Source organism: Acinonyx jubatus, chromosome A3 (assembly GCF_027475565.1).
Source record: "Acinonyx jubatus isolate Ajub_Pintada_27869175 chromosome A3, VMU_Ajub_asm_v1.0, whole genome shotgun sequence".
In the NCBI taxonomy this organism is placed as follows: Eukaryota; Metazoa; Chordata; class Mammalia; order Carnivora; family Felidae; genus Acinonyx; species Acinonyx jubatus.
Window position 1 is genome coordinate 84837368 of NC_069388.1, and position 26931 is coordinate 84864298.

At 37.2% G+C, this 26931-nt stretch overlaps 1 protein-coding gene and 1 non-coding gene across 9 annotated transcripts; one reads left to right on the forward strand and one right to left on the reverse strand.

The window, feature by feature from the left end:
• On the reverse strand, positions 1 to 26912 carry NFU1 (NFU1 iron-sulfur cluster scaffold). Of its 8 annotated transcripts, none has more exons than XM_053200705.1 (8): positions 26779 to 26912; positions 23419 to 23519; positions 16727 to 16799; positions 11675 to 11741; positions 7460 to 7574; positions 3404 to 3464; positions 1751 to 1925; positions 1 to 161 (listed from the first exon to the last, which is right to left on the reverse strand). In XM_053200705.1, exons 2-8 carry the CDS (start codon positions 23507 to 23509, stop codon positions 117 to 119), a joined length of 627 nt encoding a protein of 208 aa, XP_053056680.1. In that variant the 5' UTR covers positions 23510 to 23519; positions 26779 to 26912; the 3' UTR covers positions 1 to 116. The 8 variants fall into 8 exon arrangements, with proteins under 8 accessions (XP_053056680.1, XP_014919469.1, XP_026928097.1 ...); XM_015063983.3 differs by having other exon boundaries at positions 16727 to 16862; XM_027072296.2 differs by lacking the exon at positions 26779 to 26912 and adding an exon at positions 26328 to 26540.
• Positions 5960 to 6066, forward strand: LOC113603329 (U6 spliceosomal RNA). Its single transcript, XR_003424908.1, has one exon. It is a non-coding gene; the product is annotated as a U6 spliceosomal RNA (small nuclear RNA).
• Positions 26913 to 26931: the final 19 nt, after the last annotated feature.

Genomic DNA, 26931 nt, shown 5'->3' on the forward strand with positions numbered 1-26931 from the left:
TCTGAAAAAAGGGCATATTTTATTAATCCTCAAGTTCCTTAGCAGAGTAATAATAAAAGCTTGGTATATATTATCAAGAAGTCCAACTGCTGGGCCCAAAGAAAACTCTAATTATTTCAAGGTGAGTTTGCTTCTTTTTCATCAGATTCATCATCCATAACCTAAAACAAAAAACAAAAACAAACAAACAAAACAAAGAGAATTTAAGAATTAAGAAAAGGATTAGAAATTGCTATTTTCCTGATTTTTACTCTTACTTGCTTACCTGAAATACTCTATAATAACACATGTCAATCCATTAACAACAAATCTATCAATAGTCCCCAAAGCAAAAGGTTTGCCTTATAACCTGGAATCATAACAACACAAAAGCAAATTTAATATTAACAAATTAATTAAGTAGTGGTCTCTTTTGCTTGTCCCCCCAAAAATCTTTCAGTAGCAGAGTCTGAGCTGGATACTGACTATAGTGATTAACTAAATGGGATTTCCTAGCCACAAGACTAATGTAATGGACTGTATGTTTGTGTGTTCGTTTGTTCTTCCCAACAGTATTCTATTTACTTAAATATATTCTGGGCAGCCACACCAAACTGTTATTATAAAAATATATATTAGAAAATGAATCTCTAAAAAAGTAAAGAAATAAAAGATTATACTAGCAACTAATTACTTTGGTCTTACTCAGATAAAAATTCATTTTAAACCTTAGAAAAATATGAAGACATTTATTTCTATGAAGTTAAAATATCAGAAGAATACTAACAAACACCTAATTTAAAAAATGAAAAGATTAACATCTTTTCATGGGTTAACATATTACTCAGAAAATAAAGACCAACTCCTTTGAAGAAGAAAAGAGTTATATAAACCTAAGGAACATTTTTTTGTCTTCAACACACCTACTATAATTAAACACCAATTCAAGTTTATAATCTAACTACCAATTCATTACCCCATCTTGGACAAGTGAGCAATAAATGTTCCTTTGTCAATCCACCAAAGTGTCAAATAATCCAATTCTTTAAAAAGGCACGTAAGGCACAGAGAAGATAATGGAACAAAAATAAGTTTTTCTTTCTTTTTTTTCTTTTAATGTTTATTTTTGAGAGAGGGAGAGCGAGCGCATGCACACAGGAGGGGCAGAGAGAAGGGGGTAGACAGGATCTGAAGTGGGCTCTGCGCTGACAGCAGAGAGCCCGATGTGGGGCTCAAACTCACGAACTGTGAGATCATGATGAGCTGAAGTTGGACACTTAACCAACTGGGCCAGCCAGGTGCCCCAGTTTTTTGTTTCTTTAAATCTAGAAGAATCTGGTTCTGATCCGACACTATCATGGAAATATAATTCTCTTATAGTTTTTCTTTTGGGTTGAGTAAAAATTACATCCAAGGAACTGATATTTTATAATCAATCTCAGCAATACTCAATTCAGAGAAATTTGTCAATCACTTCCTATTTTAGGCAGAACATTCCTAAATGTGGAAAAATATTTCCAAATACTTATTTAATACAAACAATGTATACAACGTGCATAACACCCAGGGCTAAGTGTTGCAGAGGAATACAAAGACCTGGATACGATTACAAGTCTCTCAAGGAACTTACCCATAAACATAACTCTGAAACAGACACACTGAAAGAGGCTTTGGACCAAAGCAGAGCTTAATTCCAAGCAGAGGACTGATAAGGCCTTCAAAGAGGAAATGGCAGGCATTGAATCTCAACTGTCATATAATATTGGCATACCTGTTCTACACCCTCTACTTCTGGAATATAAAACTGCAGCATGTTCTGAATTCCATTTTTCAGAGTAATCATTGAACTGGGGCAGCTGGTACAAGAACCTTGGAGTTTGAGCTGTACAATGCCATCTTCAAAGCCTTTATAGATAACATCTCCTCCATCTTCCTGCACCGTTGGCCTGCGGTCACGGAATATTTGTGATGTATGTAAGAGAACTGATGTATCCATCAAAAAAATTTAAAACAACTCAGGGCTTAGATGGTATACTGGTAACACTCACAAAGTTAGAGCTACCTATACAATAGAATGAGAACTGTAGTTAGTCTCATTGGTAACTCTCTTTTTACTTTTGGATAAAATGCCAAAATGCATTCAAACATTTTCCACTTATTATATTTTAATCTTGCTTGTTAATAATCTTTTCAGGCATTTAAGATCTCAAATTTCCTAATAATTACAGGGATTACTTAAGATAGACTCATTCATTTCTTTTGAATGAACAGAAGCAGACTAACATGACACATGCTGACTTTTTTTTTCCAGGTAAACTAAGTATCAAAATATAACATTAATGCAGAAGAATGCATAAACCATGTATGACCAATTAAATGAATTTTCACAGTGTGAACACACATTTGTCCCAGGCCAAGACACAATTTTAGCACCCCAGAAGTCCCCTTTGTACGTCCTCGCAACCAAAGGTAACCATTTCCTAATTGTTATTACCGTTGTTTAATTCTGCCTGTTTTTTAACTTTATAATTTATAAATATAAATTCTATTTAAAAAACACAGAGTATTCACTTTTTTGTATTTGGCTTATTTTACTCTCTATGAGATCCTTCCACATCATCACATAGTATTCCATTAAGTGAAAATGCCAGAATTTATCCCTGCTATTGCTGACGGACTTCTGGGCTAAATCAGGTTTTGGCTTTTACAGATTCTTGCAGATGTGTTTTGCTATACATATATATGATTGCTGGGCATATACCTGAGCATGGAATTGCTGGGTCAGGAATGCACATACATTCAGATGTAGTAGAAATGGCCATATAGTTGCCCTCTGCCCAGCTTCTCATGCTCTAGCCTCACACCAACAATCAGCAAAATGTCCCACGGAAAGCCTTAATGAGCTTCCCTTCTCTCTAGGATCTTGTGTGCTTCGGCAGCTCTCTACTGTTTTCAAACAAAAAAAAAGTTATTGCATTTTATCTAGCTTTTCTGGGAGTTCTCACCGGGACCGCTGCTCTGCTACAAGCAAAAGGGTAAGCCTGCGGTTCTCCACTCACTGAAATTTACTCCTTATGGGCAACAGCCTGAAAAAAGTACTTCCCTTTTCACAATCTTCCCGAACACTGTTTAACTCATTTTTTCATTTTAAGAAATTTGGTATTACAACAAATCAAACCTAGACGGTGACTGTGAACAATAAAGTCCTTTGTTATGTTTAGACAGACTGTTTTAACATTTTGAGTGAACAGATACAATGCACAGACTTTAAATTCAACTGCCAGGGTTATCGATTGTGGTTTACATTTACTTGTACTTATTAGAGTTTTGTTTTTTTTCCCTCATGGACAACTAAAAGTAAACTGCTATTATGAACATTGCTTCTGCAGTATATTTGATTTCGGGCAGAAAGATGAGCACATACCTTATTCTGGTATCTAACAGTTCCTTAATCATTGCCACAACTTCATCATCTTCTTCAGATCCTAGAAACGATTACAAATAAAATATATTAACAGTAGAAATTTTATATCCATGCAAATACAAGTATTAAAACAGGATGATTTTAACTTAATGTCTCATTAAAAAATAAAAGCACAGAACATGTAACTTGGTGTGGTGATACAAGAAAAATGGAAATGATGGTTGGGGAGATGAAAAGATCATTCATTTGATTCTCTGAAGAAAAATTAAGGAGCACTGGTCAACTTGACACATGGCAATACAGGTGAGTAACTGATATAACTTGACCTACTAATGATGTTTATGGTTTGAATTTTTTTTAGTTAATACATTTGTAAACTTTCATCATCTTCAAGGATTGAAAAACGGCAGAGAAAAAAAGACTGCCTGGATTCTGATGGAAACTTTGAGACACAAAAGCACACCTACTTCATTAGTTAAGTTACATTTTTAATTTTTAAATTCAGTGGTTTTCAAGATGACAATGACACTAAATATAGATGTAAGCTTTGTGGAAATTTCCAAAATGTGCTACAAATTTGAATAAAAAAATCAGTTTTTTCATTTTGGGTCATTTTTGTTTTTCTTTTACTTCATAAGGTTATATACTGATCTTAGCCAATGCCTTTTTAAGGGTTAAAAAACAATTTTTTGAAAATAATAAATAAATAAAATAAAATTTTTCTGAGAAATTTACCTTTAGGAAAACTAAAAATACAGATAATTCAAATTATACTATAATATACACTGGAATTCTGACACCAATGTAAGTAATAATTATCAATATTAAATTATATTAACTTTGCATCTTTTTTTAAAGTTTATTTACTTATCTTGAAAGAGACAGTGTATGCACACACCTGCACACATGGGAAACGGGCAGAGAGAGGGAAGAGAGAGAATCCCAAGCAGGCTATCAGCACAGAGCCTGACTTGGAGCTTAATCTCATGAACCATGAGATCATGACCTGAGCAGAGATCAAGAGTTGGACGCTTAACCAAGTGAGCCCCAACTTTAAATCTCTTTTTTTTATGTTCTTTGCTTTTTAAGTTTATTTATTTATTTTTGAGATAGAGAGCGAGCGAGTAGAGAAAGGGTAGAGAGAGAAAGGAAGAGAGAATCCGAAGCAGGCTCTGCTGTCAGCGCAGAGCCCTATGAGGGCTCAAACTCATGAACCATGAGATCAAGACCTGAGCCGAAATCAAGAGTCACATACTTAACTGACTAGGCCACCCAGGTGCCCCTTAAATCTTTTTTTAGTAAAAGAAATAAAATATAATAAAGTTAAAATTCTCTTTTGTCAAAACCTAAATTCCATTCCCCACTGTCACTTCCATAAACAACCACTACCATAGTTTAGTGTGTATCTTTCTAGTACATTTACATTAAATTTACATGTACAAATTTATAGATGAGATCCCACTACACATACCATTCTATACCTTTTTTCTATCTAATATAGCCTACAGTTCCATATCAGCATATATACATATGCCTTAAATTTAAAATTTATTTTTATGTTATTTTTAGAGAGACAGAGTGCGAGTGGGGGAGGGGCATAGAGAGAGGGAAACACAGGATCCAAAGCAGGCTCCAGGCTCTGAGCTGTTGGCACAGAGCCTGACGAGGGGCTTGAACTCATGGACCGTGAGATCATGATCTGAGGTGAAGTCAGACACTTAACCGGCTGAGCCACCCAGGCACCCCGATATATCTCAATTTTTAAAATAGCTATGCAGTAATTGTATAGATTTCTTTTCATTTAGCTAGTTTCTTGGTTATTTCAGTTGTTTCCAGTTTGCTACTATTTCTAACAATCTGCAGCATACACTCCGGTGTAAAGAATGATCAGTGTACTTTTGCAAATGTATCTATGAGATAAATTCCTAGTGGTGGGATATTTGAGTCAACACTTGTGTATTTTTCAATTTGGAGAGCTGTGATCAAGTGGCTCTACAAACACTCTTATCAATTTTACATATATATCCACCAAGAACACCTATAGCTGTTTCATGCATTATTTGAAGTTTGCATAAATGGTATATATGTAAGAACCTGTAAATAAGCATATCCTTTGATTTTCCTTTTTCAATTAGTATTTTCTTTTATATCTTTTCACATTGTATCTCCCAATCTAGTTCATTCCTTTTAATTGCTGATATATTTTTTAAATATTTCAATGAACATGCTTCATGTACTGTTTTATGTACATTTATAAGATTCATTTCGGGTATATATCTAGAAGTGGAAGTGTTCATCTAAAAGTGACTATACAAATATTTGTGTGTGTACATATATATGTACGTAAACACACACATGACAGTATCTTTGTGATACTAGAGAAAGGAAAAATTTCATCAACAAATTGCAATAACCACAGCTAATACTTATTAAGCTCCATGTGCACTTACTCTTCCAAGTGCTTTCCACAAAATTAACTTATTCAAAAGGCACAAAAAGCACAAACCACAAAGAAAAAGATGAATATATGTGACTATATTAAAAAGAAAAACTTCTGTGCTTGCTTCAACAGCACAAATACTAACACTGGAATCAAACAGAGAAGATTAACATGGACTCTGAGCAAAGATTACATGCAAATTCATGAAATGTTCTGTCTTTCAAAAAAAAAGGAAAAAGAAAAATTTCTAAATGACAAAAATCCTAAACACAGTGAGAAGGTGAGGAACGGTTAGGGAGGTTATTTGCAATGAATATACCTAACAAAGGACAAACACCCAGAATATTTTTCAAAAACCTGCTAAAATCAACACAAAAGAGACAACTTAATTTTTAAACAATGGGAAAAGATTATGAACAGGAAATTTACTGACAAGAAAAATAACGGCCAGTAAACATATGAAAACCTTCAGGCTCAGTGCTGATCAAGAAACTGCAACTAAAACAGGATATCATTTACACTTAACATACTGATTTAAAAAAAAAAAGACACTAAGTGATGATAAAGATGTAAGTTCAAATTCTTATATACTGCTAATTAGCATATAAATTAAAATAATTTATAATACAGCAATTCTGGTTTGAGGAATATATTATAACAAAACTTTTCACATATGCACAGACTTGTACAAGGTTGCCCACTGCAGCAATGTTTGTAGTAGAAATTAGCATAAATAATTCACTTGACCATAAGGAACAAATTAAGTGTAGTTTATTCATATAATAGAATACTATCTAGAACTTAAATAAACTAGAACTACATTTTTTCAAAATGGATGTATTTCAAAATATGCTCAGTGAAAAAAGGCTAATTGCATATAATATACATTATTTAAAGTTTAAGAACAAAAACCAATACTATATATTCCCTGCAGAGACTTTTATGTGTGTAAAAGTTTAAAAAACAAACCAAGTTTACACAAATCTCTGGAAGTAGAAAGGGAAAGGGATGCGGGTTGTGGAATTTTGGTTGGGTCTTTAATGTTTTACTTAAAAATGGGTATATAGCAATTGTGGCAAAAAACTAACATCTATGAAATCCGAAAAGAGAGAAAATTGATATACATTGTATTATTTTCTGTATGTTTGAAAATTTTTATAATTAAAAAATTTAGTTTTAGATAATCAATTTATACACAAGTTTTCAAAAATAATGGATGAAACTAGTATATGTGAAGTTCTGTTCCATCTGGAATTGGTTCCAGAGTTAAATATGGTACAATGATAAAAATCTGTATTCTCGTGACTACTTTTTTTTCAATGTTTATTTATTTTTGAGAGAAAGAGAGAGACAGAGTGTGAGCAAGTGAGAGGCAGAGAGACAGAAACACAGAATCCAAAGCAGGCTCCAGGCTCTGAGCTGTCAGCACAGAGCCCGATGTGGGGCTCAAACTCATGAACCATCAGATCATGACCCAAGCTGAAGTCGGACGTTTAACCAACTAAGCCACCCAGGCGTCCTAGTAGTCTCATGACTTTTGAAATCAAGACAAATGTGAGGAAAGTAGAAACTTTTTTTAGAAAATGAAAATAAATATTAATTATCCAACATATTACCTGCTTCTCCTGAAGATGTTTCCTCAGTAACTAAGGGTAAGCCAGAAGCAAAGAAATCCATGATTGTTGCATAAATATCTGGTTTCAGTAAATTCCAGTCTAACTCTTCACTTTCCTGTAAATATTTAAAGGAAAATGCTGTATTTCTAATCAAAAGCAAAGACTAATACAGAATAACACCCTGAATCTTTTAAGAATCGTTTCCTATATATATCCTATACTATGTAATAGCACTCATTTCTGGAGAACACATGTTAATTCCAGTTCTTAATAGATCTGGTTTATAATGACTTTTAGAAGATATAATCTTAGAACATTCCTCACGCATTTATTCATTCATTCATCAAACTTGTGTTAAGTGCGCTGGATATACCATGTCTTGTATAGGGGATAAAAGATATTTTTTCATGTGGTGAAGAGAGTTAAAATACTGCATGAATTCTGTGTTTAGAGAGAATGATAAAGAGATTTCCCATTCTTTTAAAGAAAATAGGATACAGTTACTTGACCAAATATACAAGATAACCCCCAAGTATTCAAAGAATTCAACTTACTATCTTACTCAAGAGTAGAAGAAATCCAATGACACAACTGTAGAAGCAAAACATATAATATGGTGTCTTATCTATGGCCATTGTGCTAGAGGGCTTGTGGACCTCCAACAAGCCTGGCATCCTTAAGAAAGAATACTTAATTATGTGACCTCTCTGTCGGGTCAACTACTTGATTCCATTAAAAAAAGGCAGGATTGGGGCACCTGGGTGGCTCAGTCGGTTGAGTGTCCGACTTCGGCTCAGGTCATGATCTCACAGTTCATGAGTTCAAGCCCCACAACAGGCTCGGTGCTGACAGCTCAGAGCGTGGAGCCTGTTTCGGATTATGTCTCCTCTCTCTGCCCCTCTCCGACTTGCACTCTTTCTCTCTCAAAAATAAATAAACATCTAAAAAAAAAAAAGGATTATGGGGCACCTGGGTGACTCAGTTAAGTGTCCAACTCTTGATTTGGGTTCAGGTCATGATCTCACGGTTCATGAGATGGAGCCCCGAGCCCTATGCTGGGCTCTGCTCTGACAGCATGGAGCCTGGTTGGGATTCTCTTTCTCCTCTCTCTCTGTCCCTACTCCATTTGCACCTGCATTCTTTCTTTCTCTCTCTCTCTCAAAAAATGAATAAACTTAAAAAAAAAAAAAAGGATGGGATTATTAAATACCTAAATAGTACGAACATCTGAAAAGAGAAAGGGAGCATGTTTTATTTTAGTTTTTTAAAGGGGAGCTCTTTAGGAGGAAAAAGTATTAGATGTAATCCATTTAGATTCTCAGGAGATTATCAGCTAGTGCCTATGCTTAAATACTATTAAAAATGAGTCTACATGCATAAAAGGGGCTATTTTTGTCATGGACTAAGAACCAACTTAGAGACAGTACACAGAAGACAAGATAAATGCGCACTGCTGTGGATATAAGAACAAAACTAGTGAGTTGCCTTAGTGATTGGGAATGGGAAATAGTTCTAGGTAACATTTTAATAAATTATTTGGAAGATGGATCAGAGGGCTACCTCAAAATCTTCATCAAATAGTGGGCTCTAGGGCATCTAGGTGGCTCAGTCAGATAAGCGTCCACCTCAGCTCAGGTCACAATCTCGCAGTTCATGAGTTCAAGCCCCACATCAGGCTGTCTGCTATCAGCACAGAGCCTGCTTCAGATCCTCTGTCCCCCTTTCTCTCTGCCCCTCCTCTGCTTATACATGCTCCCTTTCTCTTTCTCATTCTCTCCCAAAAATAAACAAACATTAAAAAAAATTTTTAAATAAAAATAAATAATAGGCTCTACTGAATAGGGAAATATTGATAATAAAAAAAAGAAAACTATTCTGAAGTTGTCTACATGGGGGGGAAAAAAAGCAGTTTATTTATTTAGAAAAAAATAAGAGGCACCTAGCTGGCTCAGTTAGTAGAGTATGTGATTCTTGATCCTGGGGTCATGAGTTCAAGCCCCATGTTGGGCATAGAGCTTACTTAAAAAAAAAAAAAATACTGAAAGTATCAAAGTTATTTCAAAGGATGGAAGAATAGAAAACTATCTTTACTCTGCTAAAGAAATGAATGATTCAGGGGCGCCTGGGAGGCTTAGTCGGTTAAGCATCCAACTTCAGCTCAGGTCATGATCTCACGGTTCACGGGTTTGAGCCCCATGTCAGGCTCTGTGCTGACAGCTCAGAGCCTGGAGCCTGCTTCGGATTCCGTGTCTCCCTAATAAGCATTTTTTAATAAGCATTAAAAAAAAATTTTTTTAAAGGAATGAATGATTCACTTTAAATAAAGGGAAATGGGCAATAGCCAAAGTTATCAAGTAGATGAGATAGTCTATAATGAGGAAGGTAACTGAAAGAAAACAAATCTACTACTCTACCTATTAAATATCAATATATGCCCTAACTTAGATTATTTATTAGTTATATCATTTCACTTAAGGAAAAATAGTGGAGCTAGAGAAATTCCAAAAAGAGTAACTAAATTATAAACAAAAAAGGAAATAAAAGATGACTTACCAAAATCAAATCAAAGAAAAAAAACAACTCTGAAAGACATAATCACATGTTTTCATCTAAAAAAATTTTTATATGCCATGGCCTGTATATAATAGGACTAAAAAAAAACTTGTTAAAATAAATACATAATTTGCCATTTATAAAATGAAGACAAGAATACCTAGTTCTAAGAATTAAATTAGATAATATATATAAAGCACTTCTGCTATGTAAATGGTCCTCCCCCGACCCTTAAAAAATACCAAAGAAAGCAAATTAAAGAATAGTAAAGATAGGCCAGATGTCTCTAAACTGGTAAAGACATGGGATCAGTCAACACAGATTTACACACCACAATCCTTTTGACAGAAACCTGAAAATTTAATCTACGAAATCTTAAATCATTGTTTCGTTCTACAAAAATTTCTCAAAGTGCATACTATGTGCCAGGCATTGTTCCAGGTGAATTTAACAAGATGGACAATCTCTATCTTTAAGGAGTTTACATTCCAGTACAGGAAAGACAGGTAATAAAATTAACCGAAAAAGAAAGTGACTAAGTGACAAGTACAACGAAGACAATAAACAGGGTAATGAGCTCCTGGACAGATGGCCACTTCAACTAATATGGTCAAGAAAGGACTTTCTGAGAATGTAGGGCCACTAACACTTTCAACAACAGGGAAAAACATTTTACAATCAGGATATCCGCAAGAACTATGGCCACTGGGATTGCCACCACGGAGGAAAACCCTAATTCTCCTCCACACATAAAGAGCTACAAGAGAATGCTGGACTATTTGTATGTAGCATGTCACTAAACCAGTCCACTGTTATCAGTCCGATCCGTGCATCAAGAACTCAGAGCAATCCTTTCAAATTGCTTAAGAAGAGTTAAATGGAAACTTTCGATTTTGACAAGATACTGAAAAGTGATTAAGTTCAGTGCATACGTATCAATGAACAGATCTAAAAGTATACATAGTTCAAATTTAAACAATTCATTTCTCACTAATCTAGTAGACTTAAAAATGAAACCACCTCTTCTAGCAGATACCACTTCAGCTGTTGGATTGGGTAGCATATTTACATAGATTTTTTTTGACACTTAGAGGTTAACCAAGTGCTACAGAACTACACAGTGCACTGCTCGTAATACAGCAGGATGTATAATGTGGGAGATGCCATGATGAAAAGAGCCCATTTCGAATGGAGACACATATTCATGCTGTTGGTCAAATATAGAAACATATAGTTTGATTATTTATTTCTTTTTACTCTCTCATTTTAAATTAAGAACTAGTAAAAATATCAAAGCCACCAATAAAATTTCAATTATGAAATAAAAAAGGATTAGTAAAAAAATAATAATTGGAGCCTAAATTCTAGTTCTGCCCAGGTTGAGTCCTGGCCCTGCTGTAGGGTAGATATATAATCCTGGATGCTGCATTTAACCATCTGAAGCTAAAGTTTTTCTCTTTTGAAAAACAAGGGATTTGGATAATTTCAACTTGAAAATTCTACTTAATAATTAACTTGAGAAATGCGAGAAGTAAATTTAACTTGAGATTTTTGGTACCAATATGCATAAAATACATTAAGAAAGGAAATTCGGAAAGGAATGTTGGACTCGGAAAAAACTAAAAGAACTTCACATTTTATTTTATATAATCCTATGTTTACCTTTGTAACAGTGATGAAATCTGGTCCAAAAAAGACACTTTTTACTCCTTCAATCCTAAATAACTGCCTGTGAATAATAAAAAATAAGAGATAATAAAATGCTTTATTATAGAAAAGTTTAAACATAAAGGTGGAGAGAAAAGTAAAAGCATTTACATACCCATCACCAGCATGAACAATTCACAGCCAACAATTATCAATTCATGGCTAATCTTGTTTCATCCTCTTACCCTCTGATCTAGCAATTAGTCTTAGGTATTTACCTAAGAGAAATGAAAACATGTTCCACAAAGATGTGTACATGGACCTTTATAACAGCTTTATTTATAAAAGCCAAAAAAATATCTGGACACATCCATCAATTAGTGAGTAACTAAACAGACTGTGTGTACCTGTACAATGTAGTACTACCCAGCAATAAAAAAGAATAGACTACTGGCACATGCAAAAACAAAGAGGACTCTCAAAAGCATTATGCTAAATGAAAAGAAGCCAGGGCTGCCTGGGTGGCTCAATTGGTTAAGCATCTGACATTGGCTCATGGTCTCATGGTTCGTGAGTTTGAGCCCGACATCGGGCTCCACGCTAATGGTATGGAGCCTGTTTGGGATTCTCTCTCCCTCTCTCTCTCCCCCTCCCTTTCTCCACTCTGTCCCCACTTGTACTCTTTGTCTCTCAAAATAAATAAATAAACTTAAAAAGATATGTAAATAAAATAAATGGGGAAGGAAGGAAGGGAAGAAGTCAAACACAAAAGACTATACGGTGCCATTTATATGAAACTCTAGAAAAGGTAAAACTGTGGTGGCAGAAAGAAGATCAACAGTTACCAGGGTGACAGATGTGTGAACTAACTTTACTGCGGTAAGCATTCTGCAATACACATGTCTATCAAGTCAGCACACTGTATACCTTAAATTTACACAATGTTTTACAACAATTATATCTCAGCAAAGCTGCAATGCATTGCCATGAAACAAAATAGTTACCAGGGTATGAAAATGAAACAAGAAGAATGAGTGCAAATAGAAATGAGGGATTTCTGCAGTGATAAAAATGTCCCTATGTTTTTATTTTAGTGGTAGTTATACAATTATATATATTTAACAAAACTCTGGACTGTACACTTAAAATTGGTGAATTTCATTTCATATAAATTATACCTCAATAAAACTAATTTTTAAAATCCTCTAAGATAGGAGGAAGGGAGGATTATAATTTGAAAAGCCCCTACGGGATTTTGAAATGCACCTTCCTTCCCGCATCACCTATATATGTACCATACATACCTAGTATACACTCCAGAGCGATTTCCTTTTTCCCTTATCCCCTTTTAGGAATAAAAGCTGATATACTTCAAAAAAGGTTACAGTTTACCTTTTCTTTATCTATCATTGAAAGAGTGTTACTGGAATTACTATTTTTTTTGACGTTTATTTATTTTCAAGAGAGAGAACAAGCAAGCACATATGCACACAGGAGGGAGAGGCAGAGAGAGAGGGAGACAGAGAATCCCAAGTAGGTTCCTGCTGTCAGCACAGAACCCGATGCAGGGGTAGATCTCTCGAACTGTGAGAGTATGACCTGAGCCAAAATCAAGAGTTGGACACTTGACCAACTGAGCCATCCGGGCGCTCCCTGGAATTACTATTTTTAAATTATTTAGGAATTTGTCTGAAATGATGTCACCCAGATCCTCTACACAACCATTCAACATTAAATTTATAAGAAGTTACAAGATACTTGGTTGCATAGTATGATCCAATAAACCCAAGCACAGACCTACAAGTAGGTCCTCTGATTGGCTCTGTATATCTGCACTGTTAGCAAAGCTTTTTTTTTTTCAAATGGAAGGACGGTGCGAAAAATCAACCCAATCTTTGGGCCATGTCAGTCAGGGGAACTGCTGTAGGCAAGAGTTCATAGGTTCTGTCCCTAAAGAAAGAAAAAGCTGGAAAGGTGTTTCAAATAGACTAAACATGCTTTGTCATTTAGGTTACTTTCCTTAGGACAATTTCAACTCCTACAACGTCCAAGATATGACACCCAGAACTGAACACATATCCCAAACGTAGTCTGACTTATTCAGAGCACAAAGACCGTTACCTCTCTTGAGCTGGACCCTAGGACTCTGTTAATGTTTGACTTTTTTGAGTACTGCATCACATCCAACAGAAATAACTGAAAGGTCAGATTCTTCCATCCTGTAATTGTGCTATTCATTTAAAAAATTTAAATAACAAGGCTTAACATTTGTTCCTGTTAGATTTCACCTTACTTGCTTTACCCTATCATTTTAGCCTAGTGAAATTTCTTAAAAATTCCTCTGAATTTTGCCATGTAACATACAAACAATTCCTCCCACCTGAAAATTGATAATTTTATCATTATTAATGCTGCTGACAAAGAGAATTATTGAATAAACATGGCAACCACAGAAATACTACAGATACTACGGATCCTCTTACATGTCTCTAGAGACAGATTTACAATCGGCTTACATTTCGTTGTCGTGTCCATAAGGATAGTGAGAAACAACTCAGATGCCTCTCTGAAGTAAGATACACTATCATTTACTCATTCATTCAGTTACTCATTCAACAAATATTTGAAAACTTGCTAAATATCTGACACTGTGCTAAACACCAGAGATACAATGATGAGCAAGACAAACTGGTCTCGGTTTTTCAGGAAGCTTACATTCTAGCCTACAGCAAAAACATTCTCTGTTAAAACAACAAAAACGAGATTAGTTTTGCTTGACTGAAGATAATAAATTCTGTGAATCCAGGAAATGAGCTACTAATTTGAAAAGGGCTTTTGCCAACTGAACATCTGACAGAAATAATCTCCAACTTATCTGTAAGTGAACAGAGTCTTCTTACTTTTATATTCTTCCTAAATACAAAAATACATGAATTCATTCTTGATGCAAACATTTCAAACTATTTATATAAAGTGAAAATGACTCTTGACCAACCCCTCCCCCAAGTTCACTGTTACCAGTTGGGGGTACATTCTTCTAGACCTTTATGTTACTGTATTTTTGTTTTGTGTTTTTTAGCTTTATATACATAATAATCATATTGTACTCACTGGTTTTTTTTTTAATGTTTATTTATTTTTGAGAGAGAGAGAGAGAGAGAGAGAGAGAGAGACAGTGTGAGTGGAGGAAAAGGGAGAGGAAGACACAGAATCTGAAGCAGGCTCCAGCCTCTGAGCATGAGCACAGAGCCCAACGCAGGGCTTGAACTCACAAACTGTGAGATCATGACCTGAGCCAAAGTAGGACACTTAACCAACTGAGCCACCCAGGTGCCCTGTACTCACTGTTCTGCAACATGCCTTCTTCACTTAACTGTGTGTCTTAGAGGCCAGTCTGTGATAGTAAATGAGGGTTCTCCTCATCTTTTTTAATTATCTGCAGACTATGGATGAACAAAGTTTACTGAACTCTTCCTATTGATGAATATTTAGGTTGTTTCCAACAGGTTACCATTACCAACAAGGCTGTAAGGAAAGGAACATCCTTGTATCACCTTGTGTACATATGTGGATGTTGTCTAAAGTGGTTTTCAACCCCACTAGTAACTTGTGAAATCAATTAGGTATTGAACGGGACTTTAATACGATACAACAGAATAAAGAGAACAAGAAAAGAAATAAGAATGTATTACACACTGTTAGGATGAAAACTGTCCCATTGAATACCTGTGTGTAATCTATCTAAATACATGCGTATATATGTACAGGGTTGTAATATAAAATGTTTCTTAGTGTCACCTGCATCAAAAAGTATGAAAAACAAATGCTGTAAGATATATTGTAATAAGTGGCATCTGTAGGTCAAAGGAAATGTGAATTTTTATTAATGAGAAATTTAAAAAAACACACCTGAGATAAGCATATTTCTGGTTCCCATAAATAAGACATATAAAACAGCTGTGTGTACAGAAGTAGTTAATCTAAGCTTTACTTTCCAAATATCCCTGGCAATCAGTATCAGACTTACATTACCAAAAATCTTAATTGATGTGGACTCTAATATTTTTTTAGATTTATTTATTTATTTTGGGAGAGAGAAAGAGAGAGAATGCACACACACAATTGGGAGAGGAGCAGACAGAGAGAGGGAGAGAGAGAATCCCAAGCAGGCTCTGTGCTATCAGTGCAGAGCCTGACACAGCGCTTGATCCCAGGAATCGTGAGATCATGACCTGAGCTGAAATCAATCAGATGCTTAACTGACTGAGCCACCCAGGTGCCTCAGGACTATAGTATTTCTTAATATAATGTCTCTAGCTATTATTAAAAAGAGGTTCATTCTAATAATTTTATCATTTGTCCTTCATCTGACATACATTTAACATGTCTTAATCTAGTGAATTTTATTTTTTTTAATGCTTATTTTTTTATTTTGAGAGAGAGAGAGACAGACAGACTGTGGGGGAGGACAGAGGATCTGAGGTGAGCTCTGTGCTGACAGCAGACAGCTTGATGCAGGACTCAAACTCACAAACCGTGAAATCATGACCTGAGCCAAAGTCAGCCACTTAACCAAATGAGCCACCCAGGCGCCCCTCTAGTGAATTTTAAAACGGTCTCCCAATGACTGGTCTTTAAAAAATCATGGCAAACCTGATAACTATTATTATTTATAGTTCTGAATGGAATATTTTAGAAACTATTTCATTTTGAAATATCTAAAAATTTAGCTATCCTTAGGGAAAAAAATTAACAAGTTTTCAGTTTTTTTATAAACAGTTTTAAATATTTGGAATGAAAATTTATATTATCATTTTAATAAATTTTTTAAGTAAAAATACAAATTCTTATTTAGCCATGATATAGATCTCTCAAATACATCACTTTTCAAGGGTTCCCTAATATCAACTATTATTTTCCTTTATCTCTTACCTGAAAAGAAAATAAAGCATTCTCTACGTTGAAAACAGTGCAGTACACATAAAAATGCGATTACTAAATGAGGCTGCCTCACCCCCAAAGTCAGTTATGTTTCTTGGTAAAAGCAAATAAGAAATAGCAATATACCTAGCCAGAGGGGAGCGAAATGCTGCAGCTGGTGTGGGAAAATCCATGGTCCTTGTCTCAAGAACTGGTTTTCCTGGAATAAATTTTAAACTGTTGGGATTTGGGGTATCTTGTGTTTGAATAAACATGTATCTCACTAAAAGAGAAAAAAGAAGAAAGAATGTTACTCCAGAAAAAAATGGTAGTTAAGTTTATGGACTATGAAGTGCTCATTTTCAAAGAATCAAAAGAAGTAAAAAAAAAGAAAATGAAGCTTTGTTGTCCAAGCTGATGAAATAATTTTTAAAGACAACAATGAACTTTATCAATATAGGATAAATGCATTGAATTTTATATTAATACTGATTATCTGGGGCCCCTCGGTGGCTCAATTGGTTAAGCATCCGGCTTTGGCTCAGGTCATGATCTCATGGTTCATGGGTTCCAGCCCTGCGTCAGGCTCTGCACTGACAGCTCAGAATCTAGAACCTGCTTCAGATTCTATGTCTCCCTTTCTCTCTGCCCCCTCCCCCACCTGTACCCTGTCTTTCTCTCTCAAAAATAAACATTAAAAAAAATTTCTTTTAAAGAAAAGAAAATAAGGCTTTATTGCCCAAGAAGCCAAAATAATTTTTAAAGACAACAATGAACTTTATCAATATAGGATAATTGCACTGACTTTTATATTAATACTGATTATTTAGTTTTGTTACTCAACACTTTCTACCAATATCCTACTTAAAAAAAATTTTTTTTTAATGCTTATTCATTTTTTGAGAGACAGAGAGAGAAAGAGAGAGAGCGCACGAGCAGGGGAGGGGCAGAGAGAGAGACACAGAATCCAAAGCAGGCTCCAAATTCTGAACTGTCAGCACACAGCCCAACGCAGGGCTTGAACCCACAAACAGTGAGATCATGACCTGAGCCGAAGTTGGCCACTTAACCAACTGAGCCACCCAGGCATCCCAGCAGTATCCTACTTTTAACGAGGAAGGCATATCATCATTCCAGAGTCTTAAATGTATTTTATTTGTTGACTTAGTACTAATGGCTATCGTAATCATAAATCATCATCACCATGATATTAAAGACAATAAAATGTTAATTCTTTTCTTTCCAAAGTGCTTCCATTCTTTTATTTTATTATTATTTTTTTAAATGTTTATTTATTTTTGAGAGAGACAGAATGAGAGTGGGTTGGGGCAGGGAGAGAGGGAGGCGCAGAATCCGAAGCAAGCTCCAGGCTCCGAGCTGTCAGCACAGAGCCCGATGTGGGGCTGGAACTCACGAGCTGTGAGATCGTGACCTGAGCCGAAGTTGGACGCTCAACCAACTGAGCCACCCAGGCACCCCTCCGTTCTTTTATTTCTTTAAAAAATGTTTACGTATTTATTTTGAGAGAGAGCACACGCATGTGCATGTGTGTGCACAAGGTGGGGAAGGGCAGAGAGAGAGGGAGAGGAATCTCTAGCTGGACTGTGGACCCAATGTGGAGCTCAACTCCAGAAACCATGAGATCATGACCTGAGCTGAAATCAAAAGTCAGATGCTCAGCTGACTGAGTCACCCCAGAAGTTACTGGTTACCATTCTTTTAAAGACAAATTTATAATAGAAACTAATATTTATTGTGTATGTACTTACTACATGCCAGAGACAGGGCTGAGTGCTTTATATATATTTAAGCCTTTAATAATACTATGAAGAACCCCTATTACAGTAAAACCTTGGTTTGCAAGCATAATTCATTCTGGAAGCATGCTTGTACATCAAAGCAAATTTCCCCATAAGAAATAATGGAAACTCAGATGATTCGTTCCACAACCAAAAAAATATTCATATAAAAATGATTATAATACTGTAATATAATACAAAATAATACAGAAAATACAAAATATAAGGAAAAAATAAACAAATTAACCTGCACTTACCTTTGAAAACCTTCGTGGCTGGTGTGAGGGAGGAAGGTTATTGTGTAGAATGACTTTTACTATCACTAACAGAATCACTGAGCTGTCTACTGGCTGAATGGAATCTTTTTCTGCCTGGGGGCCAATGTATATGCTCACACGGATGTTGACTACAGTACAGTATTAATAAATTCTTGTCATATACTGTATTTAATGTAACTGGCAATAAAGCAGCTGAGGAAAGGTCTATATCTGCAGGCAGCCTGACCTAGAATGAAGCAAAGCATTCCTAAGCTTACTCTTGTATGGAAAAGCAAAGGACTGTCCCCAGGTGCTTTGAAGCGACAAAAAATACACTAATGCCAGCTGTGGGCCCCTCCCAATGTTCTGAAAAATCACTGATTTCTGCCAAACACCACGGCCTGAGACTGAGCATCTGAGCATGGGAGATGATCACTCACAATCCCGCAGTGAGAGAGAGAGAGAGAGAGAGAGAGAGAGAGAGAGAGAACTACTGGCTCAGTTGTGATCATGTGACGTCTGGCGTCATGTACTACTCATACTGCAAGACAACGCTCGTTTATCAAGTTAAAATTTGTTAGAAATGTTTGCTTGCCTTGCAGAACACTCGCAGAACAAGTTACTCACAATCCAAGGTTTTACTGTATTCCCATATTACAAATGAAGAAACTGAAGCTTACAGTTAAGTAATTTGCCCAATGGTATAGTCAGTGACATTATAAATTATCGTGAAAGTGGAAATCTACGTGAATTACTTTCTGGAATATTTTTAACTTATCTTTACAGGTTCTTCTTTGCTTCTTCTAGGGCCAAGAAGGAATTAAGAATGAATTCATTAAAGGAGTAAAAAATGAACAGAACCTTCACTCTCCTACCTTGCTATTATGATAATAGCTTGTAGGACAAAAGATAGTACTGGGGTTTTAATAGTCTTAAAACTACTAAACAGGTCCTGATTATTTATTATGAAAATAAACCTTCCAACCAAAACAAGACAATTCTCATCTTAGAGCAGTACACTGAAATAGATTAATTTATTTAATAGTTATCATGTCCTGGCCCACGATGCTAAGCACTCTCTGTGAATTACATAATTTAATCCTTCCATTCTCTCAAGGAAACACCGTTTTTATCCTATTTTATAAATAAGGAAACTAAAGCTCAAAGTCACTCAGCTAATCAAGAGACAGAGACAGGATTTAAGCCCCACCAATCTCCTACCATGGACTTGCTTGACCACTATACATACTGCCACTCCACACTTAGTGTTAAGCATTCAGAGGAAAATACATTTAAGATCAGTCTTCCTATCCTGTCATAATCCTCATATCATACGTCTAAGGAAAAGCAGTAAAATATCAAAAAGCAACAGTTTTATTTTATTTTTTAAGTTTATTTACTTATTTTGAGAGAGAGAGAAAGCGTGAGTCAGGGAGAAACAGACAGAAAGGACACCAAGCAGGCTCCATCCACATTGTCAGCACAGAGCCCGATGTGGGGCTTGAACCCATGAACTGTGGGATCATGACCTGAGCGGAAGTTGGACGCTTAACCAACTGAGCCACCCAGGCACCCCCGGTTTTATTTTAAATGAGAAAGAGAGGGGTGCCTGGGTGACTCAGTCGGTTAAGTGTCTGACTCCTGATTTCAGCTCAGGGCATGATCTCACAGTGGTGAGAATGAGCCCCTGGTAGGGCTCTGAGCTGAGTGTGGAGCCTGCTTAAGATTCTCTCTCTCTCTCTGCCTCCTCTTCCACTCACATGCTAAAATAAAAAATAAAATAAAAACTAAATTAGAAAGAAATGAAATTTGGCAAAATATATGATTGGTATGGAAGTGCTTTTTTTACTCATTATAAGAGAAGATTCTAATTTGACAGCTGAGAGTGGTTTTTGCCCCGCAGCCAAGCAGCCACCTAACTAACATTGTGGCATTTCCTTGGTGAAGGAGAAACTGAAACTAAAACTCCCATACATTTTAAGTCACTGTCCTGTAAAGATATCACTTGATGACTTGGTAACTGGGCAAATCCTAAAAAAAGAGAAAAATTTTAAATGATAATCTCAGGAGCACCTGGGTGACTCAGTAGGTTGAGCATCCAACTCTTGATTTCGTCTCAGGTCCTGGTCCCAGGTTGTGGGGTCCAGGCCCACTCTCTCTTTCTCTCTCTCTCTACCCCCCACCCCTCCTCTGCTCGTGCTCTCTCTCAAATAAAAAAATAAGTAAAAATAAATTAAAAATAATAATAAAAATTAAAAAATAAATTTAAAATAAATGTTTAAATTAAAAACAACAAAAATAAAATAAAATGATAACCTCATGGTCCAAATACTTTTTTCTTTCTTTTTTTTTTTTTTATTTCAGAGAAAGAGTGAGTGAATGCAGGTGAGAGGAGTGGAGGGAGAGGGGGAGAGAGAGAGAGAGAGAGAGAGACTCTCAAGCAGGCTCCATGCTCAGCAAGGAGCCTGACTCGGGGCTCAATTCTATGACCCTGGGATCATGACCAAACTGAAATCAAGAGTCAGATGCTCCACCAAATGAACTACCCAGGTGCCCCAAAGTCCAAATACTTGATATAAAATACTTATACATCCAACCAATAAATTCCTCTGAAAATCTGTGTGACTTGGGAACAATTTTTCAGATGGAACATTAAAGAAAGGACTGCCAGGGCGCCTGGGTGGCTCAGTCGGTGAAGCATCGGTCTTCGGTTCAGGTCATGATCTTGCAGTTTGTGAGTTCGAACCCCACGTCGGACTCTGTGCTGACAGCCTGGAACCTGCTTCAGATTCTGTGTGTGTGTCTTTCTCTCTGCCTCTCCCCCACTCATGCTCTGTCTCTTTCTCAAAAGTAAACAGACATTAAAAAATAAAGAAAGAAAGGACTATCACCAATTTCTATAAATATAAAGACAACAAGCTTCTTTTAACCTTGGTTATGACCAATCATTTGGTAAGGCCTTTCTTAATAATTTATTGGTAACCAAAATCTCTGCACACATTAAACACTGTACCACAATATTTAAAGAATTGAATCTGGCATCTTTCTTTCTTTCTTTTAAAAGCTTTTATTTGAGAGAGAGAAAGAAAGAGTACACAAGTGGGGGAGAGGGGCAGAAGAAAAGAGAGAGATAGAGAATCAAGCAGGCTCTACGCTCAGCTCAGAGTCCGACGTGGGGCTCGATCCCACGACCCTGGGATCATGATCTGAGCTGAAATCAAGAGTTGAATTCTCAACCAACTGAGCCACCCAGGCACCCCATGGCATTTTTCTACTCAGTCCATTTGTGTACAACTATACATGCAGTAAGAAAGGTTTTTAGAAATACTTGAAGGTAATAACTGTAAACATGGGGCGCCTGGCTGGCTCAGTCAGAAGAGCATGCCACTCTCGATCTGAGGGTCATTCAACCCCCATGTTGGGTGTAGAGATTACTAAAAACATAAAAACTTTAAAAAAGTATAAATGTAAAAAAAAATTTAAGACAGCATAATCTATATACACTTTTTGAAGTAGAAAATATATGATAACACAACATAAGCTTTCTCTCTTGACAATGAGCAAAGCTATTTCAAAATAGGAATTTGACTAGGCATTAACAAAATCATTCCAATTATAGTCTAAACTGGATTTAATTTGGTATTTCAGAAATGACACCCAGGTCCATCATCCAGAAAGATACCCCTGAATGTGTCATAAGGGTTCCAACAAAATAGACTGATCTAAAATAATTTTCCTATTATGCTTGGTCTAATAGGTAATAGGTAGGCAGAAGCTCTTCCAAAACTATAGATGTATGGTGCTTAAAGTTAGTATCAAAGACTATGATCAGTGGGTTTCCAATTTGAAAAGCATGAGGACCACATAATTCCACCCTACAAAATTTAAAAGTCCAATTAAAGTAGCTTAACATACTGAGTTACTATTTATGCCTAAATTTTCATTCTGTGATTCAAGGAGACATGCAAGGTTCTCCTCTTCTTGCCCCAATATACAGGGGACGTAAGGTCTCTTATCTACCCAGATCTAGATCATGTGGTTAGCCAGAGTCAGCCACCTGCCAGAGTACAGCCACAAGGTGTTCAAGGCAGTGATAGAAATGGGAGAGGGCCCAAGAGCTAAATCCAAACTCTTATAGCTCCATAAGTACACAAAGGCACAGATTTACACAGACACAGAGAGACAGCTCCCAAGGTTCCCTAACCACATGACACTGGTCACAGTTCAATAATTTTCAAATCCTGTCTTCATTATTTCCAATATTAACAAAAATAAAAGAAAAAAAAGCATGTAACATCAACAAAATTATCAAGAAAGCCATAGTTAATTGATTTGGATGCAAAAAAAGAAAAATTACATCGAAAGTACTATTTCCTGAAGCCTCGATGAAAGCTAGAAATTTACTGATTTTAGATGCATTCTTGTCAAAATAAGAAGGGTAGGAGCTTAAAATACATACAAGTTTTTTAAGCAAACCCATTTGTAACTTCTTTTTATATTTTCATTTCAGAAATCATTTCCTGAACAATGTTCCAGAAGATGTGTTACACAAGATACCGAGACTTCATATATCTATTGGACACTGTGCTCAGGATTCTTGAAATCTAATGCCAAGCATACCTGTAACAGTCAAGCATGAAGCTATGATACAAAAAAACGCCATGTTCTTTTATGCATCTGAATAGGAAATTTACAAACTCTCGTCTTTTATGATCCACAAAATTTTGAGCATAGTTTCATTAGTTTCTGAAACATAATTTGTTTTAAAGAGATGAAATTTTACCTGTGTTACATAAGGTTGCAGGCAGTGGGAAAAGTGGTCTTTGTACAAACTGATGCAGAGGCTGTTTTGTCATGGTATACAGATTCATCATAGGACAGAATCTACATTTAAAAACAAACAAAAATGACATTTCAAGAGATAATCTTTTAAGCTCAGTTTCTACTTCTTATACACACACACATATATATATATAAAATGAAAATAACAACAAAGCTGAATTTTCATTCTCCATCCACATTATTTCCCCTTCTTTAGGCAAGCAATATCTGCAAACAATTTAAAAACATGAGCTCAAATGGAAATTTATAGTCTTGATAACTGAGTGTACACAGGATTGTGCAATATCCAACTACACAGAAATGCAACTACATTTGTGATTTATAACCTGGATTCCCAGACTCTTAGCTATGCATGAAGGATGCAAAGAACTACCAATTGCTTTTTTCCTTCTTTTCAAACTTTAAAAAAATTAGGTGATAGAGTCACATGGTTCAAAATTCAAAGGGAACAAAAGTAAATACTTTGAAGTCTCCCTCCCTTTTCTGTCTCTACCATCATGCTTTCCTGGAGAGAACCAATACTACCTGTTCTGAAAGGTATCTCAATACTTCAAAAAGTCTAACAGAAAGTGTACTATTCTCCTCCAAACTGCTAAAGAAGGTAATAATCCATATATGTTTTTATTTTTTTTTAAGTTTATCTATTTATTTTGAAAGAGAGAGAGAGAGAGAGAGAGAGAGGGAGAGACTCCAAAGCAGGCTCCAGCTTTCATCACGGAGCCCGATGTGGGGCTCGATCCCACAAACTGTGAGATCATGACCTGAGCCAAAATCAAGAGTTGGACGCTTAACACACTGAGCCACCCAGGCTTCCCTATATATATGCTTTTAGACTGGAAACCTCTTAAGCCAGTGTTTGTAACTTTGGTTATTTCTCTGTGATAGAGAAGTACCAATTGGTTATTTTTTTCATGGTTTTAACAAATTAAAAATGAAGGGAGAAGGGAAAACAAATATTACCAAAAAAGGGAAAAAAAAAACTTCAGTAAAAATTTTTAGAAATCTGATGCAAGTTACTTTAAAATCCAGTTTACTTTAGAATACTATTGCTATCAGGATGCCTGGGTGGCTCAGTTGGTTAAGCATCCGACTTGGGCTCAGGTCATGATCTTGCAATCTGTGGGTTCAAGCCCCACATCAGGCTCTGTGCTGACAGCTCAGAGCCTGGAGCCTGCTTCAGATTCTGTGCCTCCCTCTGTCTCTGCCCCTCCCCCACTTGTACTCTGTCTCTCAGAAATGAATAAACATTAAAAAAAAATTTTTTTTAAAGAATACTATTGCTTTCTTCACAGTTTTCATTTCACAGCAGTTGCTAAAGAATTTTAAATATATACATGATCACTTAAAAGTATTTTCTCTGATTATTTTTATCTGCAAACTCATTAAGGGAAGGGGTGTCTCCATTTCTGTGCCCCTCAGCAGCAAGCATGACGGATGGCCTCAGTTCTTCATTTCTAAAATGAAATATTCACAGCTACCTCAAAGACTGAGCCATAAAAGGATCCAGATAATCCATGTAAAGTGCATACATCAGTGCCTAGCCTTGTAGAGTTCAGTAAATGTTGGCTACCACTATTATTATGTGATAGGTGCTCAATTAATTACTGAATGAGGTTTAAGGCTTGGGGTGAAAACATTTTTATCCATAGCTCACTGCCTAAACCTTGACTATGCTGGAATATGGGAATACACACTGAAGACCGGTATTCTTATCCCTTAGGCCCACAGAAAAGGCAACAGAATGGATGGATACTGTGACACAGATGGGTTTGAAGTGACAAATAGTAAAGGAGAGGGGGGGCCTCGGTGGCTCAGTCGGTTGAGCCACCAACTACTCTTGATTTGGGCTCAGGTCATGATCTCAAGGTTCAGGAGATGGAGCCCAGTGCCAGCCTCTGCACTGGCAGCATGAAGCCTGCCTGGGATTCTCTCTCCCTCTCTCTGTCCCTCCCCTGCTCATATAGTCACTCTCTCAATCTCTCTCTCTCTAAATAAATAAACTTAAAAAAAAATAGTAAAGGGAAGTTAAATTCTTCCAGTAAGACATCTACCAAAACAGCACAAGGGGATAGTAGGTGACTAACAAATCTTTCAGCAAACTTAATGCTTTTAAATTTCAAGGACATCGTTAGCACTAAAATCCCTAACATTCACTGGGTGAAACCCTGTAGGCCCTTTTGTCCTTTTGTTCCAGTGGCAAAATCAGGGTTCGACACCTACTTAAGTTATCAACCCTTTTCATCTAACCAACGTTGACAGATGTCACTGGGAGGCCAAACTCAAAGGCGGGTTGCACAAAAGGGGAAAAAACAAGGCAACGTAGTGGCTCTAGGTGATACGGGGGAAATCTAGGGGTCTAGATTCTCATCAGAGTTCCATCACTTAGAAGCTATATGACCTCATACAGGTCACGTCCCCTTTTCTGGGCCTACTGAGAAAATGAGGAATTGAGGTATTTTCTCCCATTCTGTAGATATTTTGATTTGTGTTTAAATAGCAGAGGGACTGCACATGATGGAAAGGCTGGAGGGGACCACACTGATTTTTAAAATATCTCCTCCGTGGGGTCTCTGCAGCCAGTCTCTGCGGGCCTCCCCACCGCAGGGATTCAGGCGCCGGATCTCAGCGCCTGGGACCGGGCGCCGCAGATCCCGCCCGAATTGAGGGCGCAGCGCCGCCTCACCGAGAGGCGCCCACCTCGGGGCGAGACCCCCAACTGAAGCGACGGGGGCGCACCCGAAAGCTCGGTCAGGGGCACTTCTGCCCACCCCGCTGCGGGGGCAGCGGCCACTCCGCTGGTTAACTAAACCCGGCGGCACGCCTGTGCGGAGCTCCTGGCTCGTCACCTACCGCCTACACAGCCTTGCGGCTGCAGCCGCAGCTCCCCAACCCAGCCGGGCCGCCGCTGCCATCTTAGTCCGAGTGCGCAGCAAGTGGGGCAGCTCTCGCCGCTTCGCCGACTGGCGGAAGCCCCGCGCAGGCGCAGGCCGGCCAGGAGCGGGACAGGCTCCGTGGAGAGCGTACCCTGCCGGCGGCGGGCGGTGCTGCTGCGGGTGGGACGGGAACCTTGCTCCCGGCTCCCGGCAACCATTGCCCACCTACACAGTAAGCCTGGACCAGGGCTGGGAAGCCCCGGAGACGCTTGCGCAGGCGCCCTAGGTAAGGCACGACTCAGCACACATGCGCGCAGCAGTGCTTCGTTTTTCCTTCTTGATGGGAGCTTCTGCCGAAGGATGCGTGCACCACAATAATGCTCTCCAACCGTAAACCTGCCCATTGCCATTAGTAGGATCCTGCTCACCCTCGAGTCCCAGCTCAATGACTGCGTCAAAAGACTCTCTGGAGCATCCCCTCGAAAGAGTTGTCACCTTCAGCAAGATGCCTGCTCTTCTCCCTTGGGGCTGCGGTTGGTTCTCTTATCCTTCTGTTAGGCTGGGCTTATAGACCCACTCAT

Bases quoted from the DNA above. Each gene is read 5' to 3' on its own strand.
- NFU1 (XM_053200704.1), bottom strand. From the start codon at position 26,568: ATGGTTGCCGGGAGCCGGGAGCAAGGTTCCCGTCCCACCCGCAGCAGC. The intron at 16,863-26,327 runs GTAGGTGACGAG...TTTCTCTTTTAG, and splicing joins GCCGCAAGGCTGTGTAGGCG to TGAGATACATGTTTATTCAA. The intron at 1,926-3,403 runs GTATGTGCTCAT...CCGTGACCGCAG, and splicing joins CTGTTAGATACCAGAATAAG to GCCAACGGTGCAGGAAGATG.